This window comes from Lonchura striata, chromosome 4, assembly GCF_050655825.1.
Source record: "Lonchura striata isolate lonStrDom1 chromosome 4, ASM5065582v1, whole genome shotgun sequence".
NCBI lineage: Eukaryota > Metazoa > Chordata > Aves > Passeriformes > Estrildidae > Lonchura > Lonchura striata.
The window spans coordinates 64,152,756-64,168,147 of record NC_140706.1 but is presented as its reverse complement, the minus strand read 5'-3'; the positions used below and the strand labels follow the sequence as shown (position 1 = coordinate 64,168,147).

At 41.2% G+C, this 15,392-nt stretch overlaps 1 protein-coding gene across 1 annotated transcript in view; it reads right to left on the bottom strand.

Moving 5' to 3' along the window:
- The window catches only part of TBC1D9 (TBC1 domain family member 9), a 45,979-nt gene extending 31,122 nt beyond the window's left edge, over positions 1-14,857 (bottom strand). Inside the window, exons 1-2 of the mRNA XM_021526497.4 lie at positions 14,560-14,857; positions 1,509-1,619 (exon numbers count right to left, since the gene is read on the bottom strand). Of these exons, the coding sequence (XP_021382172.2) occupies positions 1,509-1,619; positions 14,560-14,686 (238 nt within the window). The 5' untranslated portion in view covers positions 14,687-14,857. The remainder of the gene's footprint in view (positions 1-1,508; positions 1,620-14,559) is intronic.
- Positions 14,858-15,392: the final 535 nt, after the last annotated feature.

Sequence of the window (15,392 nt, the reverse complement as noted above, 5' to 3'; positions counted from 1 at the left end):
GTGACACTGCTTTGGTATCAGCTTTGCCAGACACAGAAATCATATGCTCCTAAGAACAGGGCCTGGTTTGAACTAAAATTATTCTATAGCAAATCTTCATCTGTTCTTCCTTCTCTTCCCTTCTCAAGAGGGTATTTGTCTGGAGGAAAAGTCATCCAAATAATCTAAATGTCAAATTTCATTGGGAGAATGGGCACTAATGAAGTGGCAGTTAGTTGAGAAGAAGCCCACAGCATCACTAACCAGTATTTTTGAATGTCAGGCAGCAGTGGGAGTGCTGGACGTTACCAGGCCATTAAAGAGATGATAGGCATGTATCCACTTCTCATTTGTTCTCTCTTCTCAATTCTTTTCCAAAGTAACAGAGTTTTGGCTGTTGCCAAAACCTTTCTTGCCAGGGAAACTTTTGACCTGGAGGAGCTGCTGAAAAGTTTGCATTTGCAAAGACTGAAATGTAATACTATCAAACCAATGATCTGATCTGACAAGCTTGGCCAATCAAAGCTAAATGACCTGGATCTTCTGCAATTAACTGCAGACCTATTTTCAGAGACAGCAGAACAAAACCAGAGACTAACTCCATTCTGTTTTATGTTACTTGCAAGAGGTACCTGACCACAGAAATAAGCACTTAGTACAGGATCTGCTACATGCAAAAATCCTATTTAATGTACAAACATATCAACTCAATTGTTTTCAGTACTATAATAACAAAAGGAGCAGCTAGATCTGTCCAAGTTGGAGCATTAAAGACCAAAACTCTTAAAAGTTGTTGCATCTGTGTAAGAACATACACTTCTGTAGTTAACTTTAACCTAGCTAGCATCTTGCTGAATTCTAAGTACATCATATATAGAAAGACCACATACTGTCTCAAATAAGCATCCAGGAGGCAGGACATCCCTGAGATCTAGATGGTATTTATCTTGGAAGAGACAGGAAATGTATCACTGCTTGCTATTCAGTATTTATGTGAGTGCTGGGGCTGCACTTTCTTCCTGGTTACCATTGCAAGGGAAGCCAGGTGCCCTGTCTGGATAACTGGTACTCCTCCAATAATCCAGGTTCTCCTCCCTCCATTCTCTTTAGAGACATCCCATCACCCAGGAATGCTGCACTTTAGAAGTGCTGTACGAGTGAGCCCTGGGAATGGAGAGGGGTAACGCAAGAAGGAGGAATGGGTACTGTTGGTCTGGGAACACCTTTTGGAGAAGAAAAGTGGAAATAATAGATGTTTCATCCCTACTCCATGGCTATTTCTGGTTTCATTCAGTCATTGTGCATAACACACCCACCCCCCCCCCCCGCCCCCACCCGATGCTGGCATTCAAAGTCTGACTAATAGAAAACTACGGTGCCACTGAATTTTACCACTACAGCAGGTTTTCATCCTGACCCATTTAATCGTCCTGACATGACTGTGCTCAGCAGGAAGGATGCTCTCTTATTATGTTATGTGACACAGTATCCAGGAGAATAAAAATCCACATCAGTGTATTTGTCCTTACCACAGGCAATGGTCCAGTAGACCAAGGAGTCTGGTGCTTGGTAGAGGATTCGATACGGTGCCACTCTGGCACTGGAGTCCAACACAACATCAAGAGTACCCACAAGGAGACCTGTAGAAGAGGAAATTCTGATGAACACACAGTGATGGAAAATTCAAGATCCCACAGGAGGGGGTTCTGCAGCTCCTCCCCATTCCATTTCAACCTCCACAGCAAAATGCAGATCTACATATTCATCCTCACGCTTGTTGTCTCAGGCTGTAAAGAGGAAGGGTGATTTAATATGGAAACATCTTTAGCTTAAACAAGACTTCAGCTCTTTAATGTCCAACAATGCTACCATAAAGACAGGCAAATTGAAACAAAGCAGAAGGTAGTTGTGTTATAAAATCATGTTTAAAAGTTACTTAGCTCTTTCCTGTGTTTCATACACTGCTGGAACCCTGAGCAGTAAAAAACCTACCAACTACAAACCCTCCTCCAACACCAACAAGACACCCCAGACAATACATCCTATAAGGGTTCAAAACCTGAGTGTCAGCTAGGTAAAACTAATGGTTTCCAGCAAAAATAATTGTGCTACTTAACAGTCTGATTATTTAGGGTAGGAAGGATCAAAATGCCTTAAGAGTCAAGCTGGTTTTCAGATGAAAGGATACTGTGGAAAGACAAAGCTATGCTGTTTTCCAGAAGTAGCTTTGAAAATTCTTTGCTGCTGAGAGAGCCACCAACAGTTGCGTACCAAAAGCTACCAGTAATTCCTTACTGTATTTCCACAAATTCTAGATCCTCTTTTTATAATAAACTACATATAAAACAAAACTCTACCCTCCCAAACTCTCTGCAAGAAGGACCTATTTATTTTTAAACTATGTAAAAGTTTTCCCGTTTTTCATCTCCACAAAGAATTTTAATCTCCCCTGCAGCGATGCCAGATTTAAAGTTTCATGTTGAATTTCTCAGAAAATTGTTTGGGAAAAAAATTTTGAAATGTATAAACAACAAATGGATGAACTTTCAGAGATTTTTTTTTTTCTGCAAATATTTATTGGGGCAGAAATTAAAGGTATTTTTCAAATAGCCAAAATAAACACCATGAACCAAACAGCACGCACCAAAAATAATTTTAAAACTCTCCTGTTAGAAGTTCTCTTCTTTCAAGTCTCACATGTTCTCTTTTACTGTCATTGTTTTATTAGTTCCCCATTTTTCCCTGCCATAACTGGTATATGCAATACTGCTTCCCTTGCTGTTCCTTCACATTTGTGCTGTGCATCATAAAGATATAAAAGCAGTACCCTTTTTCCATCTCAGTAGGTCCCGCAAATGTGAACTGAAACTGATACTAAGAAACACCCCACCTACCAGTGATTTTGTATTTCCCCCATTCTATCTCTTTTATTTGTATTTTGTTTTATACAGATCTTCTCAGGTTGGAGCAACTGTAATCTCCTTCTGTTCAATGAATTAGCACGCGCCACATCTTAATCCAAGAATTATGCAAGACATGAAAAACAAGTCTGGGCACAACATCAGGCCACTAGTAAGGTGTGCTACAAAGCTATCTGACAATTATAGGATACAAACACAAAATATGAGTGTAAAATATCCCAATGTACATTAGTCTCACTAGCTTTAGTTGCCCCTCATCTCTCACATGTTTTGATTACTGGTTGTACACTGACAAGCTTTCTCTGAATAATTCTCCACCAGCCCTTCTAGATACACTCTGGCTCCTTTCAAACTCAGGAGAATGAAGTAGGTTAAAATGCGCCTTTATTTTTTTTTTTCCTCTCCATCTGAGCTTCACAAATGCAGTATGGCCCTGGCCCAGAAAGCACATGTCACTTCAACCAAGGGCAAAATCCTCAAACAGGTAAAGCTGCCAGTACTGCTCAACTAAAGCGGGGACCAAGCCATACACTACACTTTGTTCATAGTCTGGGTTTGCTGCAAATACAGCAGGAATCTTTTCCTTTTGCTTTTCAGCTTCACATGACTACTGACAGTAATAAATATGCAATAGGCATGATGTAATATCTAAATAAAGTTGTATGCTGGTCAAGTGCAATCTTCTCTGAGATAAGCAACACTGTTCATTCCCTGTATTCTTTAAAAACATGCTTGTTTCTTTCCTCCTGCTGTATTTCCAAATTCACTGGCATGTGAGTGGTCCTGCCAAACAATTCTGCCCCTAGTTCTTGGAGTGCTGTAAAAACTGGGATATGCAGGTAAGATCAGGAAGTCAGAACAAACCTACTGACTTGTACAGCAACATCAGGTCCAAAGGAACTTCCCATCCTACTTTCTTCTCCCCTGGATATGATAGACAGGGGAGGAACATCTCCCTGTCCCACCAAACACTGTAAGACAGAGCAATGTATTTAAGAAATGTGAAGAACACTATGAAAAAGGCACCAACAAAAGAGAGAAGCCAGCAGTGACTGAAACAACAGATGGGAGGCAGGAAAGGAAAAGAAAACAAAGAATACTTTCCAGTGGTGCAGTAAGTAGGAGTTGGTCAGGGGCTTTTCAGTAAACAAATGGAAAAAATAACCAAAAATGACCATAGTGAGGTCAAAGGAAGAAATCTGACAGAATTCCAGAACATCGCAGGGAAATTCAAATGTGAGCTTACCAAGATAACTGCAACTGACAGTTTATCAGTAACATTTTACTTGTATCATGCAATAGCTGTTTTGACAGACAATACATGTGATATTAAAGAAAAGCATGTGTTTTTATCATGTGAAAACTTGTGCAATTGTGCAGCTGGGCCTGCTTGCTCTCCTTCATGAACTGTTCCTTTTCATGTTGTTAGGTCAGTGCTGGTTGTTTTCGGTTTGGGTATCTGTTGTTTGGTTGGGTTTTTTCACAATGCAGACATGTGATGCAACCAGAATGAAATCATAGCAGCTCATACTGATAATCTGTTTGAGGATTTTCTACATGAAGCAGAAATGAAAATGAAAAAAAAAATATTAAGAGAATGTTAATAATGTTCATTAGTTCATGAATTTTTAATGTAGCAAGTACCTTTTCAGACATGATTAAGTAACTGAGTTTCTATAGAAACAAAGCAGGCAACCAAGAATCATATCTCTTATATTAGACTAGCCCTTGGGCAAGAGCCAGTGATTTACCCAGCATCAAATCACAGGACTATACTGACTGCAAATTTTTTCCCATTATTTCATCAGGTTTCTGATTGCATAATGAAATAAGGGGAGAAATTTCCAATGTAAGAATACTAAATCTGCAAGCCCTTGTTGAAGCAAGAGGTTTTCATGAGACAAGGTTTATTTAAAGCACATGGTATAATTTGTAGGATTAGCATCTGGCTAACTGATGGGAGCCCAAATTCTGAAGGCACTCGAGCATGATTAACCATTTATGTACAAACAGTCCCATCACACACACGTGCTACATTTCTAAAGCAACCATACATGGACAGGAGGGGAAAAGGGAGGCCTAATGCCTTCACTTTGCTTGATACAACTTTTTAATGAAGTCAGGTTCCTCTTTTGCAAACTTGAATTTTAAAGCGAAGGTTCAGAAGATTCATCAGTGTTCTCTTTCTTTTCTGTAACACACAGGCATTAGCAGAGGAAAAAAAAATATATGTACTATGTGGAACCAGGGAATACAAAGCCACAATTGGCTAAGGACCTGGGCAATTGCTCTTGCAGCGTGTTACTGGAAGGACATACAATGCACTAGAGGGAATTACTGGAAAAAGGGTTCAGTTACCCGACGCACTTTGTGCTGAAGGAAGAAATCACACTACATTTTACTTATCTGACCACATTCAATGGTGGCTCACATTTAGTCATAAGCTGGAGGGGGAGCCTATAACCCTTGCAGAAAATACAGATTAGTAGTTTTTATTCATTAATTAATGTATGATGTGCTCTACTTGTACCTTTACAACAGCAACCCATTTTTAGCTTATTTTTTTTGCTAGAAGGGACTACGACCACTTGAAGCCTGACCTTCTCCATAACACAGACCCCCTTCACAAAGGATATTTTTCAGAAAGATAGGTCATCTTTGTTTGAAAACTAAGCCAATAGCTTCAGCCAGCTGGGAGTCTTCCAAGCACCACTGCAGTCCTTGTTCCTTGGAGACCAGTATTCCAGATGACTTACAAAGTCCAGACTGATTACAAACTACCCACAAACAGTAATGAAATCAAATGATGACCTGTAGAATCAACCTGGTACATTTTAAGCATGCACAACTCAGAGTACATAGACTTGAACACCTGTCTGAACACAATATCTGTGACTATTTGGATATCCATGGCACAGATCTTTGCTGCGAGAATATTTCTCTCTCTTTCTTTTTTTTTTCTTTTATTTTTCATAATAATTTGCAAGTGTCTTTGTAAAACATCAATTAGGAAAAGGAAAAACAAGTTTATGCACTGTACACATGAACAGACTCTTTATTAGCAAAGGATTTTCTTATTAAAACACTAACCCTTTTCCACAGGAAGCCATGTTTTCATTTAAAAACACAAAGACTGAGCAGTCTTTATCACCCTTCTACAGTCCCCCTCACAGCAGTATTGTATTTGAGAGCTTTTGTGTTTTACCTGTTCAAAATAAATTGGATTACGTATGGAAGAGTGAAGATCTGGATTATATATTACCTCTAGTGCACCGTATTAAAACACTTAAGCCAATGAATTATAATAAATAATGACACTTCCAAGCTTAAGAACTACCAGCAGCCATGGCTTTGTTGCACAGCAAGCACAAAAATTCTTGGGATGGTAACAGACAGTGATGCTTCCTAGTAATTTCTAACCTCAGAGTAGAGGTGCTCTCAGCACACACCAAGGACACATCCATCCTTCAGTGACATTGGCTGAACTTGTGCCACACCTTGCCTTGAGCTGAAGGATGTCACCCTGCACTTGGTGCCACTGACTGCTGTGCCCTCCCTTCCCCCAGTCTGCCTCAGTACAAACACATGTTATTCACATGGCTCTCATCCTCCTTCCAGGCTGGCATGCATCCATACCTCAAAATACCTTTTGTTTGAAGATTTTTATCTAAAAATGTCTAAACAAAGATTGCACATATTTTTAGCATAAAGAGTAAATACAAAATAATACCCTGTAAAAGAGCTGAGATATAACACAGGTCAGACTATGACTCTTGGAGTCAAGATCATGAGCTATCACTCAAACAGTCTCATGGATTTCAGCAGCCTATTTTTGTAGGAGCCTAACACCACAACCAGGAAAACTTGGATTGTCACATGTGTCACAAGCAAGAACGTTTCAAAACAGGCACCGTGACATTCCAACACTGAATCAAAAACATACTGCTTAAAAGGTCCTCAGTATTTAAAGCATGCTGATGACTCCTCTTTCCACTAAAGTAAGAGGGACACATAATGAGATCTGGTCATAAACCTGAAACGCCCACGGCACCTATTTAGATTGTAGATGGCTGCTGATCTTTAAGAAAGCTTCAATCAATAGGGTTGATTTAAATAATATTTACACCCTGAGCATTCTGTTTTATATTGATTTAATGGACAATGAATAAACGCTTCCTAAAGTTCAAGTGTTCCTTCCTGAGCTATAAATACAAGAACTCATACCAACACATAAGTAAAGCACACAGCACTAGGTATTGTTTTTCATAGGAAGGATAATGAATCCTCACTCTTCCATTCTTTCTCAAGGCAATTTATGAGATTAGCTCTCTCATTTGTTATTACAGGATGAGATCATCCCATTACTTGTCTGTCAAAACTCAACCTAGAGCAACAACCTGAACTCCACAGGTAATACTATGGACAAATCCTTTTAAAATGGGGGGTGGGTCAATGCTATTTGATTTAATTTCACAGGAAAGCCTACATAAATTGAAAATACTATCCATCACACAAAAATAATAGAGTCTTAAACTTCCAATACTGGCAATAAAGGCCACAAAAGTAAGAATATAAGCTCTTCATTGTGAACACTGCCCTTAAGACTTCATGAAGGGCTATGCTTTTTTAATAGGTGTTCATTCACATAAATGAAGGTTAAATCACCTCTAACCTATTTTCTAACTGTCTTCCTATGTGGCTCATATGGGCATCTAATGTGGTATCAAGAAAACCAAATTCTTCCTCTGGACTTATAACAATATTATTTAACTAAATAATAAATTAATAATGATATCTATTTCTTAAATATATACATTTCTTAAATAATTAAGAATGAGATCATTAGGCTTGGTTAAGTTTTCCCCAATGTGTGCCTCTGCTTCTCTCTCTTCCTACCAACACAGTTCTATAAATCACAGATTGTCCAGCCACCCTTTTATTCGCACAGGAGTTTTCAAACATGTTCAGTGAAACCGATTCTGAGGAAGAATTGTCACCCTACTGACATGTAGTAAGAAAAGCAGCAAAACCAGTAATTGTTTTCTGTCCTCAAGCAGAGAAAGAAACAAAATAGAAAAAACCAACAAAACAGAAAAAAACCTCCAAACATCACCACTGCTAGCCTAAGAAAAATTACTGTAAACTGAATCTGGTTTGAGGATCAAAGGGGGCACAGTAAATTCAGCTTGAACTCAGGAGGAGCAGTACTGAAGCATGTTGAAATACAAGCTAAATCTGAAAAGAAGCAATAGCTTCAGAAAAAGAGAATTTTAAATTTTCATAGTTCTGATTGAATGCCTGCAGATAGATCAGATTGCAATAAGCTATCAGAGGAGGCACTTTACCAGGGAAATGAACAATGCTGAACAGAAGATCCTAATAATTCTGGCTGATAAAATACTCAAAAAAACCAGAGGGGAACAATAGGAAAGAACAGTAAAATTCAAAACATTAAAAATGAACTAGCTGAAACCAAGATTACTGTTGTGGTAGAAATTCAAACACCCCTAGCTGGAAACTTCAGGAAAAAAATAATCAAAAATCCACCATAGAAAAGAAAGAAAATTCTTTCTTTGTAAAGAAAACAAATGGAAATATTTGGAAGAAGACTTCTAGAACCTAAGATCACCTAAGCACCAGGTTTAAAGTCAAAATGTAAATGTAATTTCTGAATATCAACATTAATCAGATAACAGAAGTAGGATTAGTGATCAATGAGATGAAGAAAAGTAGGATTTCAGTCAAATGCTCACAGCTCTTTATACACATTGTATCATCATACTTTAGCAAAATCAATGGCAGAGACAACTCCTGTCTCTGGAAAAGCCATATGAAGTGTGATTCTGTGAAGGATAAAAACAAGGAGATTCTGCCTATTTACAAGACAAAATACTGTAGGAGAATACACGTTCAAATTAAGTTCCAAAGACGTCTGAGTATATGCTAACATACTTTGTGGAACCTTTTTTAGTTCTGCAGGAATCTAATTGAAACTATCAAGGGCCCAAACCTCTGTGAAATATGATACATTCCTACAAGGATGCATAACTGGACAGTAGAGTGATGGAAATTTGGAAACTGATGTGAAGAAGTGCTACTTCTTCTACAACTTTCAGTGTGGGACTGTAGAATACTAACAAAAGCCCTGTAACCAACACAAACTCCAGTATAATGCAGAAAATTAGTAAGTGGCCTAGACTGATTGCTTACTATCTTGTGATCCTGTGTGACATTTCCTACAGGAAATCCTGTGCAGGGTTTCCTACAAACAGAGATCTCAGGAGAAAGAGCAGGCCACCCTGGAATTCCACGTGTCAAACAGCAGTATTATTTCAAGGGCAAGAATGGCAAAAGGCAGCTCAGCTCAGCAGCCTGGATCGGCCCCACTACTCACAGTGTAGGAGGTAAAGTATCATTCAAGTAAAGTCCTTGGCCAAGAAATATCAGAGAAGTAAAGCTAGACCAAGCAACATCTCAGGCACTAGAGATGTTGTCTCTACAGCCAACAGAAGAGCTGGAGATGCAGAGAAGCATTAGGCAGGAAGTGAGGAACTGGGAAAAGCATCTGGGAATTCAACAGAAAGGCTGTGAGTCAGTCTGGGGAATCAAACACCAATTCAGCCCTAGACACCTGCATGTTCCTTGAAGTGGAAATGCACTGGTGTGGAGAAGTAAACACACCCACAGCAGATCCTAAAGAGCAGCTCAGAGCATCAGAGTAGATTTGGTGTACTGACAAATGCAAGTAGAGCAGAAGAGATCAGCTTTCACTCTGTGTGCCAAAAAGATCATGGAAAGCTGATGGATAGGCTGCCCATCCCTATCCATTATGCTAATTGCATCCATTTTGATAAGCACTGTATTTCAAGTATCAGAAAGCACATGCTTTGTGCTCAAGTCTGACATGCAAAATCCCAACTACTCGAGTCAACAAAGGCAGAATGTGTCAAGTTTGTTAAAACATGTACCATATTTTGTTCAGGCAGATGATCAACTGGCCAAAAGCTTTTCTAAATCTTAAGCATAAACAGGTTTTCAAGTAATTTCTTCCTCAACTCTCTGAATTGAGAGGCTGCGAGCAAGACAGAATCTTAGCTCCAAATGTGAAATACTAACAGTGCTGTCCAGCAAGGCTGCAGAAAAGCTTTTCAATTTAGAACACTGTCACAGTATTAAAGATTATACTAGATCTGATGTTGATATGTCACGTCAGCCAGCCAAGCTCAGAACCTCTCCTTTTTGCCTTTCCAATGTGGAAATTAAATGACAACTCCTTTTGCAAAAATATCTGGGGAGAAGTAGTATTTCATCAGATCCTTTTATCATCAGAAGTCAGCATATTTCCATCTGCTCCTTCTGCTTAAACATTTGAATCATTCTTACAAACAAGGCATGGACTTAAAACTCCTACCGCACCTCTCACACAGGCTCTGTCCCAGCTGTAAGTACATATACCCTACCTGCAAAATAATTCACTTCTAAAAACAGTTCTTGCTAAGAACAACTTATTTCCCTTGGATTCAGAGATCTCACAATAACATTTTAAACAAAGTCACTTAGAATTTCATCTCTACTTCATACACACAAATGTACACAGGCAAAATGAGCACAGTAGCCAGCAGTTAATTGTATGACAGCCTCAGTCTCTCTTCCTGTAAGCTCCAAGTGAATACATCGCTCTGCCATCCATTACCAGGTACAATAATTCCTTACTATAATGTCTTGAAGTAGAAGAGTTTGTCAAACATTATCACAGTATAGCAGAAAGCAGTTAAGAGGCATTTTTAAACCTATTTGTTGCATATGAATGCAAGATACACTTAATAACTAACCTTTCAGTTGTTTATAAAGTTTATGACATGTTCAAGATCTTTACATCCATAAAAGTAATAGTGTCATACAGGGAACAGTGCCCAAATGATGGTAGAGATCTGGGTTCATGTTCTGTCCAAATGCCTCTGCTACAGTTGATGCAGGCTGCTGTGGAAATAAATATACCACATTCCTCTGGAGAAGGAATTATTTAATACAGACCAAACTACCAGACTTCCAAGGGAAGCAAGAAAAAGATGAGGAAAGAAAATACTTTATTCTCTGTTGGTGAACAAAAGGAAAATGAAACACCCAACCAACGGTCACACAAGTAAAATATGGGCATGGTATTATGTGCAAGGCATGAAACAATTTAATTACAGAGAAAGCTCATCAACTATCAAATACTTTTAAAGCAGAAAAGTACATTTTTTGGTCTTGTCCTGGAAGATTAATGCAGTGATGCAAGATAATGTGAGTTTTCAGAACAGCTGTGAAAATCCAATTTAAAATCCAATTTAAAATCTTTTCTATTTTCTTCTTCTTAAAAAGGAAAATAAAATCCAAACAACCCTTCAATTAAGGCATGCTTACAAAGAAAAGGCCCACTGATGTGACTGGTAATGACATTGACACAATAACTTAAATGAGTCCAGACTCTAATTCAGTATAAAAATGGATCTACAGTACCTATTAAAAAGCAGTATCTCTGAAGCAAACCATTGATCTAATACACCTTGTTAGCAGAGATTACATCTATGGACTCACTAATCAGCACTGCCCTAATGCATTAAGAGATCATCATCATTCTCCTAACTTGTTACAGTATGATATAGTGAAGAAAATGCCTCCAAACAAGTATTTAAATAAGTTTCTCTGTTCAACTGCTTCATAAACCAAGGCCGAGAGGAGAAAACCAGTGTAGAAAGGGCTGATTTTTCACCCCTTCCCCCAAAGTGACTGAGACTCCTTTTCCTGCAAAGCACTGAGGCACTCAGAGTGGATCCAGGAGAACTGGTAACTTGAGTACTCTTCTTCTGCTCCACATAAAGCCAACAAGAAGTAACAACACCAACCCCCAAGGCTACATAAAATACCTGGCTTTAGACTGAGACATGCCAAAAAAAGTTTGCCATGTTCACAGGTGGAGGGAAGGGCATGACACTTAAGCCTGATCAGTTTGGTGATGACAGTTTCACGGGTGAGGGCAATGCCAGAGAATCAATGCTTCTCATTGTCTAGCCACTGCTTCAGTTACATGATGAAGCCACCTAATGTCATCATACCCACAGTCTCATCAATTTGAATGTCAATTCTCATTCTGCAGTTCAAAACAAATGACTTCAAAAGTCAATAATGAGGGAGTATAAGTCAGCAAAAGTTAGATCACAAAAAAAAAAAAGACAGCTGTATTTACATCCTCTCTTGCAAATATGAATTGAGATCATCCCTAGTTAAAAATCTTGTATACAATATTTCTAGTCAGCTTCAAGGACATATACGTTAGTTTCCCACAGAGCAACCATGCTAAAATTTATATATTCATGGGTGGCTAACTTCTTAGATCATATCTGAGCAAATTTCAGTATTACATTGCTACAGAAAGGGTGATTAAGGAGGAAAAAAACCACAACCCACCACACCAAAAGTTATTTTTTTCCCGGTTCACTTTTGACCAGGTAACCTCCACCTTTGTCACAAGATCAGGATCACCTAGGGAGCTTCCAAAGGGTCATCCTAAATGCTATAATTACTACAAACTATGTATCCTGTTTACCATGTCAGCAGATTTAGTCTTTAACTCAGGATCAGCCAGATCCTTCAATACCTTGCTTTTAAGCAGTCTTTCCTATCAAGAACAATCCATTGGCTTTCTCCACCTTCCTTGTCCCTCAACTGGCAGACCACAGGTGTTAAAAGAACCAGCAGAAAATTTCAGCATTTCCATGAAAAAAAAAAACAAAAAAACTAAGTCCCATTTATGCCTGTCACGTTGGGAGTGGCTTGAAGACATCATCCATCCCTCCCTCCCTTCCTCTCCCACCTTTTGTTGACCACTGTGTGACAAACCCTTGCCATTTTAGGTCTGATAAGTTCCCATATGTTCCTTTAAATATTGCCAGCTCTGATAAATTAGTTAGTTACAGGGATCTGATAATTTTTGGCAACATACTGAAAAAAGCTACAACTTTTTACCAGCCCTTTTCTGTACAACCAAACAAAACCCCCGGAAACTAACTTGTTGCTACTACCTCAATGCCACAGCAGCTGAATTCCAGGCAAAGCACAGGCACTAGTAAGAGCTACATTGACAGCAGATTTCAAAATATGTGGAGAACTTCACCTTCTAAATACTCATAATATGGACTATATAGACTTCATTCACATACTAAAAAAATGGATACAGAGCACAAATATTTAAATTCTAAAAGGCACGGGGATAATTCAGAAACTATTTCTATTTCTCTATTCTTAACTTCCAGCAAATGCTGCAGGCTTATTCTGGCCTCCAAAAAGCGAAAAAAAAGAAAAAAAAAAGAGCACACATGAATTCTACTTATCCTACCTCCATACAAGGACAAAATCTTCCAAAAGTGCTTCTCCATCTGTAAAGTGGCATCACCAATCAGACTATTACACATACACCTGCAAGAATTCTTAGGAATGCATGGACTGTGCAAACAGGTTGATGAACAGAACCCCAAATTCCCAACCTGCTTCCCAGTAACTGAGATATGACTGGAAAATTGATGGCTATCGCAAACCAACTCTAATTCAAAGATAACAAAGTCAGAAAGGTAGAAGAATGTCTTTTCAGACCTTGAGAGGCCAAGGGGTAATCAATGAAAGGAGAGCCTGAGAAACATTTTTCAGTAAGAAGAGCAGTGGTGAACTTTTGAGGCAAAACATGTTTTTAATGGATTTATCAATCCTGTCCACACTTCAAAAGATTGTAAAATAAATCTAGAAATCTACAGCCAATGTGGAGTGGCGGCCGGTCATTTCCCACACAAGAATAAGGCAGTTTATCAACACAACACTGATTGAAGATCTCAGCAGAAAACAAGAAAACACATTTCACAGCAGTGCCTTAGTTTAGATTATGAACTGTTTGCAAGTCCATAGAGCATTGAAGGTCTGAAGAAACACTTAATCTCACAGTAAACATGTACAGGACCTTGAACCAAACACAGATGCAGTCCATATGTTCATTTTGCTTAGCCTGAAGTACTAATTATCACCCAAGTGCATACAGAAGAAAGCACAGGTTTCAGGAGAAGTAGCTTGATTATTCTGCACCAATTCAAGAAGTACCAGTGGAAACACCATTGGGTTCTGTATCTCCAATCTCATATAAATACATATACGCTGCCTAAGAAAGGGTGGAAGACCTCGATGAACGTATATGCACAGTATTATTAAGACCTAGGTGAGCATGACCCAAACCTCTACAAAAGCGTCTCCAGCTACCAGCAGTCGGAAACAAAGCATTCGGGCAACATACTTCACAAGGCCATCTGGAAAATACGGACAAGCCGAAGCAAACCCGTTCTCCCCGTCAATTTCTGAATTACAACATTGTCTTATTTCACGGAACGCGTGCTGAAGGCTCGGCAAGAAAACCCTCCCGGAACCTGGGGCAAGTCACGCCCTGACTGATGCGCGGAGCCATCGGTCACCGGTGGGCTCCCACAGGAGGCTCCAGCGCGTAAATCCGCCTGGGAATCCGGGCGCATTGCCCGAGTCCGGCAGGACCGGGGAGCGCCGCGGAGCCGCGCCCCGGCCCCGGAGGGACCCGCGGCCGGGAAGCGCCGAGGGCCGCGCCCGGCCCCGCCGCCGCCCTTACCCGCCAGTCCGCCGCCGCCGCCATCGCCGCCGTGCCCCTTCCTCCTCTGCAGGATGAAGTAGGGGTTGGCCCGCTCCGTCACCCACAGCGCGTTGGCCAGCAGCACCTCCTCGGGGTTCACCCACATGCTCCCGGCGCGGCCGACAGCAGGCCCGGCGGGCTGGGGGCTGCCTCACGCACGCAGCGCCCGCACCAGGCGCCACCGTGCCCGGCCGCCGCGGCAGCGGTGGGCACCGGGCGGAGGCAGCAGCCGCATGGCCCCCGCCGCCTAGCCGCGCTCCGCCGGGCGTGGAGGGGCGGCTGCTGCGGCCCGGGGCGGCGGCAGCTCCCGCCGCAGCGGTGACATCAACGCGGGCCCGGCCCCTCCGCGCTGCCGCTCGCACCAAACCCGCGGGAGCGGCGCGCCCCCGCGCCGTGCGCGCCGCCCGCCGCCGCTCCCGCCCCGCGGGGAGCGCGCTCCGCTCCCCGCACCTGGGCACGGCTGCGGCGGGGCCGCGCTCCGCAGGGGCGCCGAGACCGCCCTGCCCGAGGTGAGCCCGAGCCGGCAGGAGGGCCAAATGGGTCCTGGGCGCATCCAAAGCGCCGTGGGCAGCAGATGAGACAGGGGATGCTGCCCCTCTGCTCTGGCGAGACCCCGCCTGAAGCGCTGCGGTCAGCTCTGGGGTCCCCAGCCTCCTCTGCAGACAGTCTGAGAGAGTTCTGGTTGCTCATCCTGAAGAAGAGAAGGCTCGTGGAGATTTTATAGCACCTTTCAGTGACTGAACGGGCTGCAAGAGAGCTGGAGAAGGACTTTTTGATAGGACAAGGAGTGATGGCTTCAAACTGCAAGAGGG